Genomic DNA, 23,611 nt, shown 5'->3' on the forward strand with positions numbered 1-23,611 from the left:
TGCTACGGTGCGCTTTTGTTCACTATGTGGACCTGAATCCATGAACAGATATGTACACATATACAGGCGGCTGTGAGTTGTTCTTTCCATTGGTCTTATTTGGAAAAATGCACACATATACACACAACTATGAAGCTTAAGTCCTTTCTGACCCATATAATATGACCCTTTAAAAACCTCTTTCTAAGAATCTACATTTTTTTAAAATTGACTAAAAACCAATGGTTTAACTCTATAAAACTGCATACTTCCATAATGTATTTTTAAGGGTTTAAGTGCTGAAAACTTCATATTGCTCTTAAAATCCTGACAAAGATCAGTGAACATGTCAATTTGCCTGAAAGCCTTGGCTGAAAGGTCAGATATAATTTTTACTACAAGAAAAGATAGTGTCATCCATTAATTTTAGAAATAAGACATTCCTTTGCAGACACAAGTAATCTGCTGATCACACTGACCAGGAGGTGGACTTAAGCTCTATAGTCCAGGTGGGGTGGGATGGGCAGACCTGCAGACAGCAGGACGGGTGGGAAAGAAAGTGAAATTGAAGAAGGGAGCAAGGGAGGGGATTAGAATCCCTCTGAAAGGCAGTCACTTCATTTCCTGGCTAACGTGGCTATGATTATCTCCTGGGTGGGAATGGAACGTTTGATGTCCCGGGACCAGACTAATCCATGGTGACTAACCTCCACCTCTCATTTCCTCTGGATTAGCTTACTCTGCTACTTAATAAAAAAAAAAGTTGAAGGTGGCTGAATATTAGCCTACAGTGGAGGAGAGATAGAAGGAGACTGGTTATGTTTCTCTATCTCTGACTGTGCAGACTGTCAGCGCCAAAAAATGACAACAGTTGTTTAAATCACATATCTTTCCTCACAAGGAACACTTGAAAAACAAAGTGAGAGGCTGTTTTTGGTTGTCAAATACAACAACACATAACAATGTGTCCTCATGCTGCTGTATGAATGAATGCATATAAAGTATTTGAATTGAGGATGGGATTTGTGAAAGAAAAAAATGGTGGAGAAGTATGTTGTAGTTGGGAGAAGATTGCCTACTAACATGGGATTATAGGGAAAAAGGTCATTATAAGGTTGTAGTCCTAAACATAATCCCTTCCTAACCCAAACAAGTAGTAGGAACAAGAAGTCCCCCAGTCTCCAATGGGAAAGGCACCATCTGCCATATTGTAACATGCTCATAAATGTGAATTTTAAAAAGGCAGAATTGGATCCACTCTAAGAGCAAAGGACAGTGGATGAGACAGAACACAGCAGTAATTGGATACATATGAGGCGGAATAACAACCGCAGAGCAAAACAGGACAACTTGTTTCAATTTGTCAACAAGATAAAAACACACAAATGAAATACACAAGCTCCCACACTTCTGCTTGTCATGGTAACCACTTGAGCTTGTCATGGTAACCACTTGGCTGTGACTTCTTGCCTGTTTGGATTGATAAATTGGTAAATCTGAAGGTGACACAGTGCTTCCAACAATTTAGGACCTCATGATTGAGGGTTATTTGCAAATTCACACAAGGACTGCAAGAACTCGCGCACACACTTTTACATCATCAAAAAGCTGCAAATTAACCAACATTTTTTTTTCTGAAAAGCTGCTGCCAAATTATGCTCAACAGTCTTTTGCAGATTTTTTTTTTCTCACCAGGCGTTTCTCAAGAGGGAAAGCCTGAAGTGTTGCCAGGTTACCGGCCAATCTGACCAATGACATGTCACTTGACCCTTTCTCTCGGCCAATGCCCTGTCTCCAACAACCGGCTGGGCCCCAGCTGGCCAATTAGCTCGCCGGTTAGTGTGGAGCTCGGCCAATGAAAAGCCCCAGGAGACTTCTGTTCAACTGAACTCACAGATGGGAGGACAGAGAGGGAAAGCGAAGGAGAGAGAGGAGTGTGTGTGTGTGTGTGTGTGCAAGAGAGAGAGTGAAAGAGGGTGTGAGGGACTTGGCCTGAATTCCCAAACACTATTGAGACATCTTCACTGGAGAGGCTGGCTAGTTTTGAGTTAGCAGTTGGAAACAAATCTATCTATTTAAAAGGAACCAATGGGAGAGTGTCACTGCTAGTAGAGGAGATTAAAAAAAAAAAAAAAAAAAAAAAAACTACACTACTAGCCTGCCACATGCAATATTTAAAAAAAATCATTTCTGACTTCATTCTATAATACTAGAAGATGCTACATGACTTAAATGTTGAATATTTGAAATGCTTATTTAGGTATAATGTCAGTGGCAGCAGAGGTTCAGCCCCTCGTCACAGAGTGTGGCTTTCTTTTTTTTGTCTCTCCTATACTTTAAACATGAACAAAAACCGTTTCGTCAGACCAATGTTTCACTGTCAATTAGGCCTAATTTAATAAAGACCTCTCAAGTCAAGTGAAGTTTGGAATCTCGAGTACTAAATAAAAAAGGTCTAAATGTTACTGAATTGAAAAAGACAGCTGCATGCAAAAAAAAAGCACCACAAAATGCAAAGAAGTGCTTGAAAAGCCTTCTCTGCCTCACTAGCTACACTGATTTGGAGTGAAAATTCACCCAGCATTTTAACAGCGTGTCTATTTCTTTCTTTTTTTTTATCACCAAAAACATTAAGTGAGACTGGCTTTCATTCAGTCAGCATTTTGGACAGCTGTATTGAAATGTCACTGTTACATAAGCCCATCCTTCTCTCAATATCTCGGCATGTGACTTGAATTTCCTCTTTTTTTTCTGTACAACTCTCACTGGGTCCTCCTCTAAAATCTTCCAGCTAGCAGTTCCGGTTTGCTTTATTAGCATGACATGGAAACTCATCTATGTGGATATAGACACACAAAAGGAAACCCAATGGAATGGAGCATATAAATCTACAACAACCATTAAATTAACATATATGCACACACACACATCTGTGGCTATGGTTCAATTTTGACACAACTTGAATAGATGTCACATCCAGATACAAATAAAACATAATACTATACCATAAATTAAGACAGGGGGCGGGGTTTTCATGAAGATTATTTAACTCCTACCTCTCCCTGTCACTCCAGTAGACTGCATCTCTCACTCCTTCACTTCTGACATCTCTTGAGTCTCTTAAACCTGCACTCATTGCAAAACTTACTGTCTCTTCCTACTGTATCTCTGGCTCTTCCGCTCTCCTCTTCTCCCTTTTCCCCCTCCATCTCTCAGTATTTCTTATCTATCAGATGACTCACCATATTCCAGCATCAGATATTTCTCTCAGAAGCTCAAGAGCTCCACGCTGCTTTAAGATTTGCGGACTATCTCCAAATACACACTCACACGCGCACTCTTTATCTTTGCTCGCTCACGCACTGACAAAAGTGAGCGCACAGGTGCACGTATTTTGATACTTAGAGGTGTGTATGTCCTCGACAACACAGCTGAGCCAACAATCTAGGGAGAAAAAAAAAAGAAATAAAACAAGCACACAAGCACAAGTACAAACACACACACTCTCACACGCACATGCACACACCATTTGGCTATCTGTCCTGTCCACAGTGCAGTGGCCAGTGGTGATAACGCTCTCCACTGGACCAAAACTCATCACTTTATGCACACACATACTTGGTCAAAGCTTTGTGTGTGTGAGAGAGTGTGTGTGTGTGTCTGCACATTTGCCTGCTGGCATCTTTCCTCAAAGCCTGAATGGAAGTCATGAGAGCTAAATAGAAATCTAAATTTGATAAGATGTAACAACATCAAGACCCATGAGCTATACCTGAAAACACATCAGTGCTGATACACAACCAAGGCCACAACCACTGGTTTTCCAGGAACGTAACCTCGACACAAACTAAGTGAACTGTATTATGACAACCATTTCTGCCAACAGCACTGCAACAAGAGGGCCTTTCACATTAGACTAAAGGATTCCTGCATGTGATAGTGATAGGCCTTTTTGTTAAATAAACCTGATGAAAAGAGCATGCAGGACTTGGGAGAATTTATTTAAACAAAGACACCAGGAGTCATCACTTGTGTGTGTGTATGTGCTGTCTTTGTTTTAGAGGAGATGTCAGGTTTAGTATTGTGCATTAGTTTGTATCTCTTAATTGCTTTTTTCCTGTGGAAGCACCGTGGCTATGTCTGGAACCATGAGCAAATTAAGAATTGCATAATCCCAGATATCCTTAAAAACAGGACAAGATGGCAGTCATATAGCTAAAACATAAATGGACACCATATACAGGGGTGCATTTTTTGTAAAGGTGTGAAATCCTAATGTTGCATCCAACTGCATCTGCAGCTAATAATAGTTTGCTATATTGGCCGATTGAATAATTAATTGATGTATTCTGAAATGTGCAAACCAGTGGAAAATGTCCTGAAAATTCCTGTTTCCAGACTAACTGTACCAAACTTCTATTCAGATCATATAATGAGGATTTAGACAATAACTTTGTTATGTTTGACTTCCCATTGCATTATAGCACAAAAAAAAGCTCAAAGAAATGATCTCGTCTGTCCTGACCTCATCAGCCTTCATCATACTTTACAAATGCTGAGTGAGCCGGTCATGGGAACCAGAAAAATAGAGGCCAGGGAAGACTTTTTGAACTGGCTGACTGTCCACATACCTTTGTGGCAAAAAGTCCAAAAAGTCCAAAGTCCTATTTGGACATTGTTATCTAAGTGGACAGTGTCAGTGGTTACCAAACACATATCACATATTAAAGGGCCCTCCCCTGCCTGCCAACATCTGTAGGAGTGTTGCCTCCCCATTTTCATTATTCTGTTAAATTCTTAGCAAAGGTGTTATCATATCATTCATCCATCACTCCCGCACTGTACAGCCCTCCTCTACCTCCCAAATTCAGATCTACAACTGTCAGTACATCATGTGAACCACTGCTTAAGAGGGACCAAAGAACCATGCGCATTTGATAGCGCCTACTGGCTATCACTGTGTAACTGTAACTCCATACTTAGCAGTCCACAGTAAACATCATTAGGTTGCTGGGTGAAATGCGGAGAATTAAATCATGGAATTACAGCTTCATCAGTTTTTCATGTGCATGACCTACATGAAATAAATACATTTTGTCTTCCTGGGACTCAAACAAATTACAGAGGTAGTCATGTGGGGACCCAGCAACCGTCGATCCATGAATCGCGCTGGATCTTGACCCAAACATTAGAAGGCCAGGCTGTAAGGAATCATGGATGTTAAAAACAGATAATAAGTCATGACATGTTGACTCATTCTGCCCTGCTGGCAGAAAGAATACACAAATCACACATGCCAGTGAGGGAGTCTGTGTTTAGGGAGAAAATGTGTGTATTCAGACATGCTTTAGTACTTTTCAGTAAAACGGGAGTGCCTGCGTTCATTCTTGAATGCACTTTGTCTGCTCTGGCATATGTGTCTGATGTATGTTTTCATCTGTGTGTTTTATTGTGTGTGTGTGTGTGTGTGTGTGTGTGTGTGTGTGTGTGCGTCAAACAGGCGTTCAGCAGTCATCAGACCAGCCAGGCACCAGTCCCAGACAGCGAGGTCAGTCATTCACTAATCATATTAACATTCCTCTATAATGACCCAATGGGTAACTCTCCATTTTCAGGCATTTTTCCCTCTCTCCTTCCTTCCTTCCATCCATCTGCCTTATACTTCACCCGTTTCTTTCCATCTGTATTTTTCCTTGATTTTTATCTCATGGTATCACTCCTGCCTCTTATTAACTTTTCTCTCCATCTTTGAAGCTCATTTGTTTTCCTGGTTTCGCATAATTTTAACTCTCACTCTCTCTTGTTTTTTTTCATTCATTCCCTCAACTTAACCCCATGACATCTTTCTTTCCATCTCCCTTTCCTTTAGACACAATCCAAAACACCCAGTCTAAATGAATATATATAAACAGGACTGTTACACAGCTACTATTAACATAAATAGATACATACACAATATGGATAGTCAGTCACCACATGTGTTTACATGGTCTCCATTTTCTGGTTCCCTCTTCAGCCCTTTTAGCATTTGTAAAGTCTGATAGGCTGATGAGGTCAGGAGGCAGCTGACAAACACATAAAGGTATCATCTAAATCCTAATTATATGCTCTAAAGATAGATAGATAGATAGATAGATAGATAGATAGATAGATAGATAGATAGATAGATAGATAGATAGATAGATAGATAGATAGATAGATAGATAGATAGATAGATAGATAGATAGATAGATAGATAGATAGATAGATAGATAGATAAAGGGACACATGTGTAGTTACTGTCAGTTCTGTGTTGTTTCAGGCATATTTCCCTGCTTAGATAATGTGTGCGTGTGTGTTCATAAGTGGATCTCTATCAACACCAGGTTGGTTTCTACAGTTTTCCAGCCAAATCAAATGGAGGCTGTGTGACTTGGCTTCGACCGTTTTTGACTCAAAATGTATTTGGCTTAATGTTCCGCAGTGGTTTTCATTAGACGTCTGCAGTTATAGTAACTCCTCACTGTGTTTCCATCGCTTCAGAGGACGGATTTCATTTCCTGAGGACTAACCCTAACCACATACATACACTGACCATCTTCTCGTGTATCTTTTTTTTGTGGTTCAGAGTATTCAAAAAAAAAAAAAAACTGCACACTTTTCAAGTTTCTTTCAATTTTCTCAGTTACTACGTGCCATTATTCCACGTCACCTCCAGCACACACCTACACACAATCCTGCTCAGTCAGCTGTGTGTGTGGTGTGAGTGATTTAACTGTTAATGGCTCCAAATCTCTGACAATAAGCCAGATAATGATTGCTACAGCCAGTCATAACCACACGGTCTTGCAGAAGATTACCGCATGACTCAGTGTGTTTTAGTTCAATGGCACCGTGGTCCACAGGGACTGAAAGGAGACAGAAACGGCATGTAGAAGAGACAGAGAAACACCAACTGTCTTAACATAAGCACCTCAAGTCTCATCTCAACAGTGAGAAAACGTATATCTGTATTTGATATTATGCATGCATACAGTACGTTGACACGGATTTCAGCTAAAGTGACTTATACCCTCCGACCAGCTTTTTTGACACGATCACACTAACCCAGCAGAGAGAGACTGAGGAAAAGTGAAGAAGGGAACAGATAAATGTTTTGCATTGAGCTTTTCCTGGACTTTTCATGCTATATCCTGAAGACATCCACTTAATAAAAAACATATTTCATTCAGATTAAATTGCTGCACAATAAGAATGAAAACTGGTCAGATGTAGAATTCCTGTTCTCTAATTGTGTTTATATCCGCCTCCAGCCTCTCCCTCATAGTTTTTCATTCATTTCTCTTGTTTTCTCCGTCTAACAGTTGTTCTGAACCATCAGTGTAAGCCCAGTTTCCTTTCTGTTCCATTAGATTCAGCACATTTGTACCGTTCCAATGCTCTACTTGTCCTTATAAGGCCAGAGTGAGAAAACAGCGTTGGGCTCAATCCCGTGATCGCACAGGAAACACCACTGTCTGATTGAAAAGTATGTATTAGTCTGCAGATGCATGACCGCATACGTATGTGAGCATGAGCGTGATCGAGCGTTTCATGAGGGCACGCGTGTTTCCCAGGGAGCCATCGCCGCCTGTGTTACTGCTGGGTTTTCCACATAACCTTTGTAAACCAGCTTATCTCAGTCATGCAGATCTCTGCTCAAAAACAGCCTGACATATATTCTTTATTAGCATCAATTTCTTTATCCACTCAGTCATTGCTTAACTTCACTGAAGCCAACAAAAGACTGCAGGTCTTACCCTGCTGTTTCTGGAATAATGCTGATGTGTCAGATGATAAATTTACATCGGCTGTCTCCAGAGATGCCAAAAGCTAAACTTTATCCAATTTGTGCGGCGAGTGAAATTTATAATGTGATTCAATTCTTGGTTGAATCTGTCAGCAAAGTAAATAAAGGGCCCTTTTTTTCCTGAAAAAAATGCATAGCACACGGAAAATCCCCCAAGTTCTGTTACACAACTGAGCTGCAGTTAAATACAAGTTAACTGGAGTGAGATGAAAAGTGAACTGAGTAGTTTATAAGAGCCAAAAAGCACCTGTGGATTAGGCACTTGATATGGAAGGTGTGTGTTCATATATCGCATGTGTTAGCAAGGTAGGAAGCAGACTTTAACATTTGCTATCTGGGTGTAGAACAACAACAAAGATATTAGACTCCCTTTGAAATGAATCCACTTCAAATCCTCTGATTAGAAATGCTTTCCTGCGTGTGATATTTGTGTGTCCGCTGCCAGCTGCGCAGTCTTTGGAGATTGAGTGAAGGGATACAGTATATTCCAGTGGGTTTATGGTCATAGAGACACAGAGAAACATGGCCTTACTTGGTACAGTCAGAGCAAAACTCCATCTCTCTCTCTCTTTAAAACTCTGCCCTTACTATATACTGTATTTACTGTACATCTATCCTTTATTTTCTTTGTCTATGAGTTTGCAGATCAGAGTATGTATAAATAGACGGACCTATCAATCATCTAAGCCAACCAACAACAGTGTTTTTATTCCCCAATGTCATATTTAATAGAATAAAAAAGATGATGTACCTCTTACTGACGAGGGGGAAATGGGAAACAGAGGTTTAGAGAGAGAAAAATAATGCTGAAAGACCATGAACCAAACTGAATATGATGGAAAACTATATTAAGAGCAAGAGAAAAAGAGAGAAAATGGAATGAGAGGGAGCTGAAAAATAGTTTTTTTTTTTTATGTACAATGCAAACAACTCTCTTAACCCTGCCTGCTCGAACAAAGAGCACTCAGCACCAAGGTTTACTGCAGTCCCTTTTTACTAATAGTGAGCTGGGGGTTTAATCCCCTGCCTGTCCACCTATAAAACACCCAAGGTAGCCTGGCTATTTCGGTTTTATAATGGCTGAAATCACATGAACAGTTTCGAGGTCATGAAGGAAAGGGTACCTTGTGTGTGTGTGAAGGGGGGCAAAGGGTTTTTTGTTTGCCCCAGCGTGACTGTAAAACGACAAATACAAAGGCTTGCAAGTAAAACCCCATGGCCTGAAGAAAATATCTGATTTTAGAGGCTTGTGGCAGATTTATAAGACCAAAATTTATAGCATTATTCTGATAGATCAAAGCGCAACCTGTAAATGGAATTACAGGCAGTACAGCCATATTTATACGCAGTACCAATTACCGACAGCATGGACAAAAAGTAGACCCATTCAGCTGGGTTGGCTCTGTGCTGCAGCACCTGGATTTTAAATTACAAGTATAACTTTTAGGTGAAAAACTGGAGGTACCTTAAATGTTAGGTCCTGTCATGTAGTCTAAACTGTTCATCAAACACGCAGCACTTGTATTTATTGTTCCAGAATCAAGTGTACTTAACCTAAATCAATAAAAATGATCGGTTCTAATATTTGTGCTGTTGCAAACTGAACAGCATATTGACAGCATAAATGCACGCCCACATGCAGGTTGCTAATAATTGTGCATCAGTTGAAGCAATATGTGACTTAACCATGGACTTCAAATAACTGTGGATGGATCTAAACTCATGGTTAATCCAAATACAGGCAAAGGGGCGAAGGGCACGTTGAGCTGAAGTGGGCAGGCAGTCACAAAAGCAGGAAGGCTGTGCTATAAGTCAGCCAGTCACCTGCCTGTCATTCAAAGTCGTGACCATTTAATAAACACTTATCTGTATCTGTAAACATATGAATATCTGCTGTAAAGGTAAACATTTTAAAAAAGAGGTTTATAGGTGTCTCTCTTTTGGAGCCAGCATCCAGAAGCCACAGGTGGAACTGTACTCTGTGCTTCATTTCTTAACTCTGGAGGTGGCAGCTTGAACATAAGCCACTACTACTACTTTTTTAAAACTTTATGCTTGGTCACATCACATACTGTATTTTATGTACTGAGACAATTACACACCAACAGCTAACAGCATGCTCTGTGTCTAACGTCAAGTTTCTGCTCTATTTCTAGGTAGGATAATGCAGATTCTTGGAGAACGCTCTCTCCCTCCTGCAGTCACGTTGACATTTGCTATAAAGCTCTATAAAGCAAGGGGAAGATGCAGATATGGCTGATAATTCCCAGGGTGTGCATTAGAGTGAGACATCCTTTACACTTGCATATCCTTTTTCAAATTGCCATTGATACATTGCATTGTCCATGCATACTTAATAATTTTATCTGTTCTTTCTTTTTCTTATTTCTTCAACTAAAGACCTATGATATACATCTTTCCACTTTGCAGATTCATCCATTCTTATAGTCCCAGCATGTAGGGGAGGTCCTTTAAAAACTTCCCATTGATATTCAATGTTGCATGAAAATGGGACTTCACTCATATAATGCATACTCCAAATGATAATTCATGTAAACAAGGTCAACATTAATGAGAAGAACTACATGATACAAGGTCCTGTCAGAGGACAGAGTGTTGCACTCTGCCAAGCCAGGTCTCACCTGCATTCACCCTACACTCCTGAAATAGAGAAAAATAAGCTGTAGCTCGCCACTGTTTTATTCTGCTTCTACAGGATGGAAAAACTGTGTGCATTGTTAGTCATGGTTCTCAGCGGGTGATACTCGTGACTAATGTACCCACACACACTCAGATCACAGCAATAAATTGTGTTATTGTAAAAAAGGCTCTCGGTCTTTGCTCAGGTCAATGCATTTCTGACCCATTTAAAGCTTCTCTCTGGCAAGGAGGTGTTAACATGATGAAGGAAGTTGAATATTTATTCTTTTTATTGTTTTCCTCTTTCCTTTTTTGATTTCTTTAGAGATGGAATGTATGCCAGCGTACCACAAAATGCTAAATATTTGTTCAATATTTGCACTCACACAATGAGAAAAAAAGGAAGAACATTTACACTTGAAATTAAAAGAAGCAAGACATAAATAAGAAAGGTTATGGGAATAGCATGCTGGGATTTTCCCAAATTCTATTGTGAATCACACACAATGGTGTGACTGTCTGTGGATGGTCACAGGGACAAAGTTAGACTGAACATTGGAGCCAGTTCAGAGGACTGGAACCTTGAACCAAGCGACAAAGAGAAACAATCCCAGAAACACACACACACGCACACACACACACACACACACACAAAAAGAATACTTATAAAAATCACACAATGCACATAAGATCGTCTACATACAGGGCAGGACCGGACACGGGTCTGACAGCACAGGGAATTTGGTTTCCATCAACAGGATGTGATTCAAGATCCTCTCATAACTGTACATATTTGGAGGTGGCACAGATGAGCCAGTGTTACAGCAGGAGCATTTTGAGCTTCACTGCCAACAATAACCCAACCCAATCGATCCCACATGTATAGCAATTCCTCTTCAAAGTGTCCTGAATACACCATATATATATATATATATATATATATATATATATATATATATATATATATACAACCATGATGAAATGGCAAAGCGAAAGAGTTCCCAGCAGAGAACACCAAAAATTCAAAGCATACTACCCGCATCTTACACTATCAGCTGAAGTCTGCATTAAAGTCACCATGCTCACAGCCAAGAATGAAACCACCACAGAGACCTGCGTCATTTTAAACCATTTACCACCGGAGAGCTCGTCATGATGGCACGAAAAATTGTAAATGCAAGGGAACAAGTTGGTGTAGCAACTGTGACGAAGAGGATGCAGACATCATCAGAAAGCTGAATGGACTCAGAGGCTGCAGAGTTTGACAGGGAGCACATGCAGAAAGAAAAGAATCGAGGACTCACTCACAACCCCTGAATCTGCCAAATGATATGGATATGAAATATCTAAATCTTAAAACCAAGGTGAACCGATATATAGCTTGGGTGTGATTTTCTTGACGATGTTTCACATCTCACCAGAAAAGCTTCTTCAGCTCTACGCTGACTGGTGGGAGTCACAGGCAGTTAACCTCTAATGGACATGGAAATAACTGCAAAGTGAGACAAAATTGCAAGGAAGGACAAAGGAGTGCTGCAGGTATTCGTGGGAACAATGCCTAACTTGTCTACTCTTGTGCAGTGAAGGTCAGGGTCCACTTTGGATGCATTTTGTATTTGAACCATAAAGGACACAATAAACCACTGAATTACAGAATATAGTTAAAGCCCTCTTAGTGCTATTGTAATTTTATATATAGATTTGAAAATAAAACACTGTATTGCTTCTGAGAGCTTTTATTCTGTATCTGACTGATCTTTTTTACATGAAAAATAACTTTTGTCCCGAAACCATTCAATACAATTTGATAAAACTATAAAAACCTCAAATTGTGCATTAGCAAAATTGCTAAACAAATTAGCAGATATATTTTAGGTGAAAGGGTAGGAATCAGGAGATGAGAGAATAGAACTAAAGGGGAAAAGGGCAAGGATTAAGAATAAACTATAAAACAATGACATAAAAAAAAAAATAGAAAATGTCATGTTCTCTTCTGTCTCCATGCTGCCATGCTAGCCCAAGAGCTACATGGCAGAAACAAAAAGCCAAGGCTCAATTCCCATAAATAGAATCGTGACAGCAAGAATAAATTAATCAGACCCAATTACGGTATGTGGTTTCAGACTCGGAATCGGACATTACCTCCCGATCAGGACTCGGATATATATTTATTAGGGCTGTCATTGTTACTGTGTTTCCGCAGATAAATCCGGCATAGTGCTGCCCAGGATGACTCTATGTTGTAGTGTAGGGGTGTGGTTGTTGCTTTGGGTGCGAGAGGTCCTGGGTTCGAGACTGGGATGAGCTGTTTCTTTGTGAAATGTAACAGTTTGAACGGATGTATTTAGATTCTGCAAGAAAGCCATGGTATACAAACATTTAGAGTTTCTCGAATTTTGTAGAAGTAATAATGCAAATATTTAACATGTGGAGCTCTCCAAGGATGATAGATCTGCAGTTAGTTTATGGCTCCAAATTGTGTTATACTGCACAAAAGGCAGGCATAATGGGAGTCGAGCACCTTGCATGCCGTAACCAGGTGAATATGAAGCACTGTAAAGCTCTTTGAGTGCCACTCAGGTAGAAAAGCGCTATATAAATGCAGACCATTTGTCTGGCATATAGCCCAGCTAATTACAAGCAAATGCCCTCCTTGCTGTATTTCCATGTTTAACTACATGGCAACGTTTCTCTCACAGATATAGGCTCCAGTATATTTGCTTTCTTGCTCCTGCTCTATAGGGGGCACGTTGTTTGTAGTGATGCTACAACCCTTCATGAAAATGTACCCTAAAGTTAGAAGTTATAGAACAAATTACCAGCACAGTGATTAGTTATGAGTTGCTCTACTGCACTAAAGTAAAATTAAGTTACCATCCAATTTTATTTTTCATCACTCTGCAAAACGGCATTCCTAATTAAATGACTAACTGTAAATGAGCACACACAGTGGTGCCTAAAGTAGAGGAAAAGCTAGATGAAAGTTATTCATGATAATTTAATGCTATAATAACGGCTGTGTCACACCGCCCACCATAACCATTGGCTTCTATACAGTACTCTCTGTCTAAGGCTGTTTGTAAAAGTGTGTGTATGTGGCAACAAGCACAGCGCCCTGTTGATTTAGTTTCCCTCTCCTTAGGGAGAAAGTCTGTTGTTGTCTTCCAAAATACACACACGAACACACACCCACCGACTGAAGCACACAATGCACTCACTTGGAAAGTTGTGGTGCGGCTTTTGTTGCTTGATAATTGTTTTTAGGCAAACATAATTTTGCTAGCGGAGACAGCTAACCCATAACCATGAATCAATGAAATGGTAATGGAGCCATAGGGAGAAAAAAAACACACACACTCACATACACACATGCACGCACTCAGTATATTGTGGTAACACTGCATGAGGAGCTTGATCTCCCCGTTCTCTGGGTGCCTTTGTGTCCTTTTTTTTTTTTAATCTCACTTTCCATTGCTTTTACTTTTTATAGGCGTACCGTAAATCCTACACAAAAAGAAAAACGTCTTACGGAGAAACAAACAAACCAATAAAAAAGGCGAAATTGAATTAGTTCGCCATCAGCTCACCTCCATAACCATTACTTCTCCCACTGCCCTTCCCATAGAGAGCCATTCAGGTAAATAATTGCTTTTTCTTTAATTAATAAATGCATCATCCTTAATGAGAGGGGGCTTGTTATGTGCTGTGGCAACTTCCACTGGGTTTTTCTCTTTCTATATTTTTATATATATATATCTTTTAAACTTAATTTCCACCTCTGAAGTATGCTAATTGCTCTCACTTCCCTCTTTATAAACAACAACAAAGTTTTCTTATTTGCAGGGGGCAAGAACAGTGTAATGTGAGCCGATCGATGGCCGGTGAGAGGAGATTGCCCCTGGCTGGTCACAAACCAAACGACTTTAAGATCTGAATTAAAGAGAGGAGGTAGGACTTTGGATCAGCACACTGTGTGGATACAACGGCAAAAGTGGTACAACACAAATAATTCAATGTATACTTTTTAAAAATGTATATCAAACAAGTGCTACAACTTTTTTTAAGTATTAATTTATCGCCGAATATTTTAACTTGCTCGGTCTAAAGTTAATTAAAAGAATTTCAGTTTGTCATGCCCCAGTCGCATGCAGTTAGGTAGTTTTATTTTATCTGTTGGCCGCATGATAATGATGTTTGACAGCTTCTGGCTACACAGAAGTGAATCATCAGGCCCTGTTCATATGAGCTGACTGGGAGAGTACATGTTGCAGTGGCTGATCTGTCACAGTGGATTAATTTTAGCTCAGTGATGAAGAACCACATTTTGTTTCTATGTTTTGCTTTTCTATTTTTTTTAAGCAAACCACAGAAGCTTAAATGTCACTGTGACACTCCTCTGGTTTGTTTACCCCCATTCTATGTGATCTGTTTCTGTAATCAGAATCATCAAAGTTAGTTGGAGACACTACTGCAATAAATCCCAGTGTGTTTGGACATCCATGGCTTTTAATGCATTGCTCCCATCCAGACATAGACCACCACCATTGAGTGTAAAAATAAATGAGGTATTTCTTTGCCTAACCCTAAATTACAGCAGTCATTGTGACAAAGGAGTCGTGTGAAATCCAGAATACAACCTAACAGCTGAAGTGAAAACAATCGCTTTGTCAGAATCAAATATGTAAAAGTACACATTTACATGTCCTTGCACTTCATTAGCAACAGTTGCAAACACTGTCACTGGAAGGTGACACCTGGAACTAATGTGGGAGGTGATTTCTCGTTAGCGCATTAATAATTTAACATTATTACAGCACTGCCAGACGTGTTTTTTTGAGCGTGACTCAGCCAGTCTGAGATCAAGAAAATAAATGTGCTTATAATTCTTTGATTTCACAAGAAAAAAAGAAAAAAAACATCAGCACCTGCAGGATGACAAGTGAGTTAAACCGAGACTCATCTCCTCTGTGTCTCATCCTCAGTGAAAAGTGGATCATATCAGCCCTATCAGTTCAATGCCTACAGGAGCCATTCACGTCAAAGAGCACCTCGCCACTGACAGCTAAAGGGCCTTGATCACTCGACTGATGCAATAAAAGCAGTGATCACACTGATAGCTGGAAGGGAATAAGAAGCTTCACAATACTGTGAATACTGTGTGGGCCAGTACTCACAGCTGGCATACAAAGACAGGCTAATAATTATGAGGCCATTTGACTGACCTGTATGTCATTCCCTGTGTGTTTGCGTGTACTGTACTGTGCCCTGCTTACCCTGTGTGGGTCGTTCTCATGCCCTCTGCGTCGCGGGTCCAGTTCTTCGTATGGTGGCACCATCCCTTCTCTTCTCGCTTGCTGGTATTCTCGTCTTAGCTGCTGGATCCTGTCCATGCTGCTTCACACACACACACACATACAAACACAGGAGGAGGCAAAAACAGAAAACATTTAGTTCAAAAACAGACACGTCATAAATGGCGAATGAATCCATAAACTGAAAAAAACAAACACCAACAGACTTTGGGTTTCTGCATCTGAGAAAGCATGTGTTGGTTCTGACCATCTGAATCCTGCCATCATCAATATGTAACGTAAAACATAACTGTCCTGATGATGAACCAGTCGACACAAGCCATCTGTTCATTCAAATTTTCCTGACAACAGAAGTTTGACTGCAGAGATAAAGACTAGACAGAGCCACCTGTTTTAAGTATGTGTGTGTGTGTGTGAGCACGCCAAAGACCACACTCTTGATCATTCTGACTGCCTACATCTAATATCTGTTTTTCCATCTTTTTCTTTTTCTCTTGCAACAGGCAAGTAAACAAAAACATCAATCATTCTATGAATATTCTCTCTCTCTCTGTCAACACAGGAAATATTAACACTGAACTCTGTTGCAGCCTGTGAGTCACGCACATATACACAAATCCACTCGCACACATATAATGGAAATGTAGAAAGTCATATTGTAGACGTACTGTATGCACCCATATGTGCCATTAGAACTGCAGTTTGCAATTTCGTGAGCTGAGTTGGTGCAAGGAGAAAAAAACACTGATGCAAAATCAGGTCATTTATAAAGCAGCACGCTCATATTTACTTCCCTGAACACAATTATGCTGCCTATGCCTTCCAAGTAGTGCAAGAAAATGCTTGGGATGTCTTTGATGGAAGAGCGAAATACTAACAACCAATATTATAAAAACACACACCTAAAGCCGTGTGTGCTACATATAAACTGTCGCACAGGATTATTCCTAATTAAAGAGTACCTATAATACAGACATTTAATTTAGCCTCTGCCTGAAACTGGTCATATCACTATCGTGCTGTGCACCTGATGGACTCGTTTCCATGTTGCCCTAGGGACATATTAATTAGATGTCCATTTAATTTTATGGGAAAATTTCATGGTCTTGTTGTTGGTTGTCACTCTGCCTAAGTGACATGCTTTATTTCTCTGATGTTGCATGGCTATACAAATTTATTCAAAAGCAGTTTATTCTACGTATGTCGGTACTACCCCTGAAACTTCTGATGTATGTGTGTGTGTGTCAGATTCATGGCCATGCAACATGAAAAAGATCAATTGTTTGCTGATCTGTGAGCTTACATTTTCTGTTACTGCTGACACTGATGACCGTAGTTAACCAAATATCCAGCAGACCTGGCTGTTACTGGTCTTTATTTGTCCTGAACAGATGCTCAGAGTTAGCATCTCAAGGCTAATACTACATAACATGATAGATTCATATCCAAACAGGCTGAAGCTAAAATTTATAGTTCGGCCATGTTTACTACGACTATCCTAAATTCTATATTATATTACATATGTATGTGACAGACAGTAAGGACAAGCGTAATAAGTCCTCTTTAAACACAGGTTGTGTGTGAGTGTATTCAGCCAGGTTATCCCCTCAGACTGGCTGCGCAGTGAGTCAGTGTCATCTCATACAGCCAACAAAAAACAGATTAACTAAGGGGAAACAAAACATACGCCCATATATGTCTGGCAACTGAGATGCAGAAAGGAATTCCACAGTGATGATGGTGGAGTGGGGAAAAACAGAATTACAACACAGCACATACCAGAAGCATGCACCTAAAGCTATACTAGCATCAGTAATACAAAAAAAAAAAAAAACTGAAACTTTTTACTGGAGGCCGTGAAAGAAACTGCATCCATGTACAAGGAACAAAATGATGATGAGCAATCCAGCTCTGGTTCCTTCCATCTGAGTGCTTCTGCAGAAAGTTGGACCTTAATAGCATTTGCTGTATTTCTGTTTTCAGTAAAAATGCAAGTCAGCAACTGTCTGAGAGTCCACAGAGATGATGGCTGCCATCCAGGAATGTGGATCTCTACTCATCCAACATCCGGCCTGCTTGGAAACATCAGGCTGCTACCTCTTCTTCAACATGAAGAAGGAGCTCAGTCAACACAGTGACAGTAATGGTGGACACACCTCTTAAGAGGGCCTCCCCCTTTTTTTGTTTCATTTACTTATTTAGACCCTTCTGGTTGCATGTGCTCCTTAAAAAAAACTGCAGTCAATCATGTCAGACAAGCTGGCAGCTCATCACATAGACAGAAAGACAAAAATAAACATGCATTGGCAAACCAAGAATCCCATCTTCCCTTCCTCCTGCCTTCGCTCTCTGATGAAACCATTCTGATTGCATGTGCTCCTAGAAAGACTGATTGCATATAAAGTCGTAGAAAAACACATGAAAGATTCAGAAAAAGATGAACACGAAATTTCACAAAGATAGCCCCAAGTTCTAGTTCATGAATGCTCAAACAGATGAGGAAAGGGGGGAGCAATTTGCAGGGACATTTTAAGAGAGAGTAGGGATTTCTGTTCTGTGTCACCATCAAACATAAACAGGCATGGGGTTTAGATTGCTAGCTAGCTACAGCTTATGTCACTCAGATGATACACACCTCATGTAGCATCTCACCTTTATTGACATGGGCCCTGGGAGTTCAGGGTGGTAAAATGTACATTCATTTCCTGTCACACACACACAAATAAACACTCATAAATACACACACACTCACACACAAAGGGTACTTTACATGATTTATCATCACACATAAAAAGAAGAGGGAAAGCACAGGAATAAATAAATGTGATAAACAGTAGGCAACGCGCAGCCATCACCAGAACCTGAGGAGGCTATTGATTAGCTTCGGAGAAAGCAGAGTGGTATGACTTCACCCTTTAACACACATGTGATCATTATACACCAATCAGATGGAGTGTACTGGCAGCCTATAGCATAGCATTGTGCTTGTGCTGACTCTATGCCTAAAATATGTAGGGCCATACCACACACACATACACACACACACACAGGAAGATCAATCTCTTGCTCTTGTTCTGTCACACCAATAATAATTCTATAAATGTTTAAAATCAGATTCTGAAACTTGGGCTTAGCTGTTAATAATGCTGCTATCAATAATTAAGACTTCTGTTCCATTAATAATGTGAGAAACATCTTAAAATATATCAGTATCCACAGGAAAGGGAATCCATCATTGTCATTAATATCTATAAATATTTACAAGACTGGATGTAATGGATGTGGTTTCTTTTCCCTGTATTTTTTTTGGCTTGCTTTAAGTCAGTTTTGGGATCTGACATGTGATCATAGGTCATGTATATTTAAGATGAATTTTTAATGATGTAATGCAGGATCTGTCAAAGCCTGCAGTAGCACAATCCATTCAGGGGGAATACTGTAGGTTATGGTTTAAGTTCTCTGAGAGATATATTATGATATTTTATGCCTACAGAAAGTGTAAATACTGACATTATCATTACTTAAACTTAGATCTAATAGCATCATTAATAAACAATAAAACAAATGACAAAAGGAACATCTATTACCTACACTGGTGTCTTGGGGTCATACCTAACTGATGTTCTGTCCCCTCTGTAGTAGGACAGATAGTGAGATGGATAGAACAGGAAAAAAAGACAAAGAATAATGACAAACCCAGCAAATGTTTTTTAGTGCTTTCTAACGGATGACTGTGAGCTGCAAGGTTTAATAAATCTGACAGAAAATGGCCACGGGACTGCAGTGTAGTCCGCCACACAAGCAGGGACACATGCATCATACACAGGGTCCAGCCAGAGATGGACAAACACACAGGTGATTAATGGTCTCCTCTTAGGTCTGACACGGGGGAAATATGTCACTCAGATTTCTGATTTACACACATATGGGCAGGTGAGAGTGTGTGTGTGTGTGTGAGTACAAAAATGAGAATCTGTAATGAGAACCCCTACTGCAGGACAGTCTACAAACACATCTGTCATAGATGTAGACTGGTCTACTCTCAGGTCTAACACGAGACCTAAGAGTAGGAAATCTTGGTATCATCAGGGACTCAATGCCACATCAGTCAGAGAAATAAAGTCAAAACAAGATCGAGGAACACATATTCTGTTTTTAAATCCCTACACTGGCTTCAAAGTAGCCTATTACATGTATCTCTCTTTAATGTCTCCGATATGAGTGTGCCAAATGAAGCTTATGGGACCTTGAGGACAACTGGGACAACCCTGCCAGTCACCCTAAGCAAAATCGTATACACCCTATCAGGTGTGAGACAGACATATATGACAATATTTAGGTTAAAATTGTATTGAAAGATATATTAAATTAAATTCTGTTCAGCAGAAAGCGTCACAAGAGGAAAACAAAACAATACAAAAAAGATTTAAAAGAAAAAAACAAACCCTACAAATACACACCTGTACAACCAGTGACCTTCTGAGAGTAGTATTTTCTTTCATTAACACAAACACAAAGTCATGATAGCCATTTGCAAAAATCGATAACACTTGAAAGCATAAACTGCAATTGATTCAAAAGCCTAAGAGTTGGTACATACTGTATACTAAATGGTTCCTCCCCCTGTTTCAAGGAAAGTGGGATGTTTTTTTTGTCAATTAAAGCTGCTAACAAAGGTCACAGGATCTGATGACCACCTCAGTCTTTTCAGCAAATGACCATTGACTTCTAATTCAAATGAGATGGACAATATTAAAGCAGAAGCCTTTGCAGAAGTCCATTTATGAATGTTAAAAATACACAACATTTTAGGTATAATAATTTGAATGTTTCCATTAACAAATATCCTAAAAACTTGTTTTTATTCCTAAGTTGCCATCAGACAGGACACACACCACAGTCGATACACACCGAGGGAGAGCAGCAGAGAAAATATAGCTTTACTGTATATTGACTGAAGATGACAAGATGGAGTTGTAGACATTTTTTTTTCTGTCCACACATCCACAGATGGCTCTGTGTGTGTGTGTGTGTTCTCCCCGGTGTGTAGCTGTAGAGTCGAGGATCGTTATCAGCTGTGTCTTACAAGGATCAGCTAGACCACAACAATGCACACAGGTCAATGCATTAGCTGTCTCTGCCTATATCTTGTATCAAACTTTGCTGCTTGCTTGCTCTCACTCTCTTCCCCTATCTCTCACACACACACACATGGGATTACTTACAATTTGCTACATTATTTTTCCTTTCACATTTTTCTAATATACTACAGTAAATCTTCACAATTGTGCCACCGTTTCTCATACCTCCATTCATCAACTTTCTCACATCCTTCCACCCTCCCCAGTTTATCCAGGTAATCACCTCTGCTGTCATTTCCACCTGCATTTCCCCTTCCCTCCCACTCTGTCTTAATCTCTTCATCATCTGCTCATCTCCATCTCCTCTGCCCTGCCTCCCATTTTCCTCCCTCGTCTCGCCCTTCATCATCTTCTTCCTCCTAATCTCCCAAGCTTGTGCTTGGTTCTAATTAGCTGACATCTCCACTAATGAAGTTTGACAACAAAAGATCACCAACGTTGGCAGGTGGGTCACAGAGGAAAAAAAGGAGAAGAAGAAGAGGGGCAAGAAGGAGATGGTGTGTGTGTGCGAGAGAGAAAGGTTCAGTAATACTGTGTGTGTGTGTGTGTGCATTGGCGTGGGCACATGTAGGAGCTGTCAGGTTGCTTTGTTACTTTCTTCTCCTCTACAGGCTAACAGGAAGTGACACGTGTTTTTAAAATGCAGCTGACAGGATATGACACTGCTTCTTATATGGCACTGTCTGCGCATGGGGAGTAATTAGCGCTCCATCGACTGCCGTGACATCAATCAGACTAGCTGTCTGAATGCCTGCATGCGCGAGAGCGACACTCACAGTGGCAGAGGAGGCTGGCATCCTATCGTGGTGACAATCAGTGTGTGTGTGTGTGCGTGTGTGTCTGAGTGTGAGTATTGTGGAGATGGAATATTGTCTGGCATGACATTATATGGACAAGCCTACTGTGTGTGCAGACGTATACGTGTGTGTGTTGTGTGTGTGATAGACAGACAGAGAGGCTGCGCTACAGGTGGTAAACTGAGCTGGCATGAAATCATGTAGGCAGGCTGTCTGGCCAGACATTCCCCTTTGACTTTAACAGCCGCGTGTGTGTGTGTGTTGCAGGAGACCAGTTTGCCTAATGTCCTAGCCAATCACAATAGCTGCAGGTTGCTATATATTAATCTAAATATATTTTAAAGCTCAACATAGTAAAACTGGAGGGATTAATAGCAACCAGAGTCCATACTAAAACACATGAATGATAAAAGCAACCTGTCATCACCAAGCAGCAACCTCTGAGACAGGAAGCCCATGTGAAAGCAGTACAAACTGCAGTACACCCAGCAGCCTCTAGGGGCTGGCTCCAAAGGTGAGTCAATCCCCGCAGACTCCCGTGTTAAAATGGCAAACTTTACAGCAGAAATGAACATGTTCACAGCCTGGTTTAAAAAAAAATCAGTTTTTGGGACATCTGTGCTGCTGACACAAAATGTAGCACTGCAATAATAGAACTGAAGTAAACAGGCTACCCCCACTATCCAACACCTGATCTAGCTACTAAATACATATTGTAATATTGGATTGGTGCAAGGAGATCTAGTACTTTTAGCATACAACATCTTAGATCTGACACAGTAACACTTATTTTTCTGGCATCCTAAATAGTTAAGAAGTACAGAATATGGATCACAGCCTAAGACTTTTGTAAACAGTGACCCCAAATTAAAGAAAGACAATATTGACAACCACTCATTCCACCACTCAGAATTATTTTGTAGGCAGTGCAGTTGTGGTGGTGTTTACAGTAAGTTGTGTTTTGTATAATGATACTACTGCACAGGAAATAAGCTATTATTTGACATTATTGAAATTTCTTGCATACAGCAGAACTATCAACCACACATGAGTATAAATTTGCGACACTAGGAAAAGGTTAAAAACAGATGCACAGGCTTTTAAAATAAAAATATAGTGAATGTCAACTGGAAATACTTAGTCACAACAAGCATCTATGCGCAGAAAAAAATAACATGAATCGCGTGCAGAGCTATTCTTCGGTCTATTGTGTTGAAAGTTTTAGTGTGTTCATCTGTGCGCGTCCTTATAAGAGGCTGAGTGTATGTGCCCATGTGTCCTTTTGCCGTGTACGTGCTGTACTGCGGGCGGATGTCCTTTGCATGGAATTTATTTTTCATTGAGAACTACTTGTGTAAATACGAGAGGCGGAAATCATAAATGAGAGGAAGAGTGCAACAGGGGGAAGAGAGAGACCTAGAAAAGGGTCTATTGAAAGAAAGAGAGCGGAGGGGGAGGAAGGGATGGAGCACACGAGTGCCTCTTGAGAGCTTTTCCTTATTAGCCAGGCTGAATCACACACTTTTGAGTCCGGAAAACACACACACACACTCTGGCCCTTTTCTCTTGTCTGCTCCCCATCAACCCCGAAAACCCTCTTCTCATTCCTCTCTTTCCAGCATCTCAGTTGAGTTTATTCTTTGCTTGTTGTTCTTCTTTCCCATCTACTTTTCTAAATCTAATGTGCACCTTTAGCCTCAGACACCCACTGACCCCCTCCTCCTTGTTCTCCTCGCATGTCCTCGCTGCGTCCAACTTGTCCCCATCTCATCTGAATTATCCCAAAACATCTACTTAGCCTCTCCCCCCCCGAATCCCTAGCTGCCTCCTCTTTTCCCCTTTCTTCTCAATAGTTGATCCACTTTTCTCATTCTCACAATTATTTTGGGTCCACTCATGTCTCCTCTCAGCCTA

The 23,611-nt window shown here is 40.3% G+C and overlaps 1 protein-coding gene across 9 annotated transcripts in view; it reads right to left on the reverse strand.

Annotated features, from left to right (window-relative positions):
• LOC114426019 (partitioning defective 3 homolog B-like) overlaps positions 1-23,611 on the reverse strand; it is a 173,735-nt gene that overhangs the window by 31,130 nt on the left and 118,994 nt on the right. For 7 of the 9 annotated variants that reach the window (XM_028393119.1, XM_028393122.1, XM_028393121.1 and 4 more), the window contains one exon: positions 15,721-15,841. In XM_028393119.1, the coding sequence (XP_028248920.1) occupies positions 15,721-15,841 (121 nt within the window). The remainder of the gene's footprint in view (positions 1-15,720; positions 15,842-23,611) is intronic. The other 2 variants (XM_028393120.1, XM_028393117.1) reach the window with 1 other exon arrangement.

This window comes from Parambassis ranga, chromosome 21 (assembly GCF_900634625.1).
Source record: "Parambassis ranga chromosome 21, fParRan2.1, whole genome shotgun sequence".
Lineage (NCBI taxonomy): Eukaryota > Metazoa > Chordata > Actinopteri > Ambassidae > Parambassis > Parambassis ranga.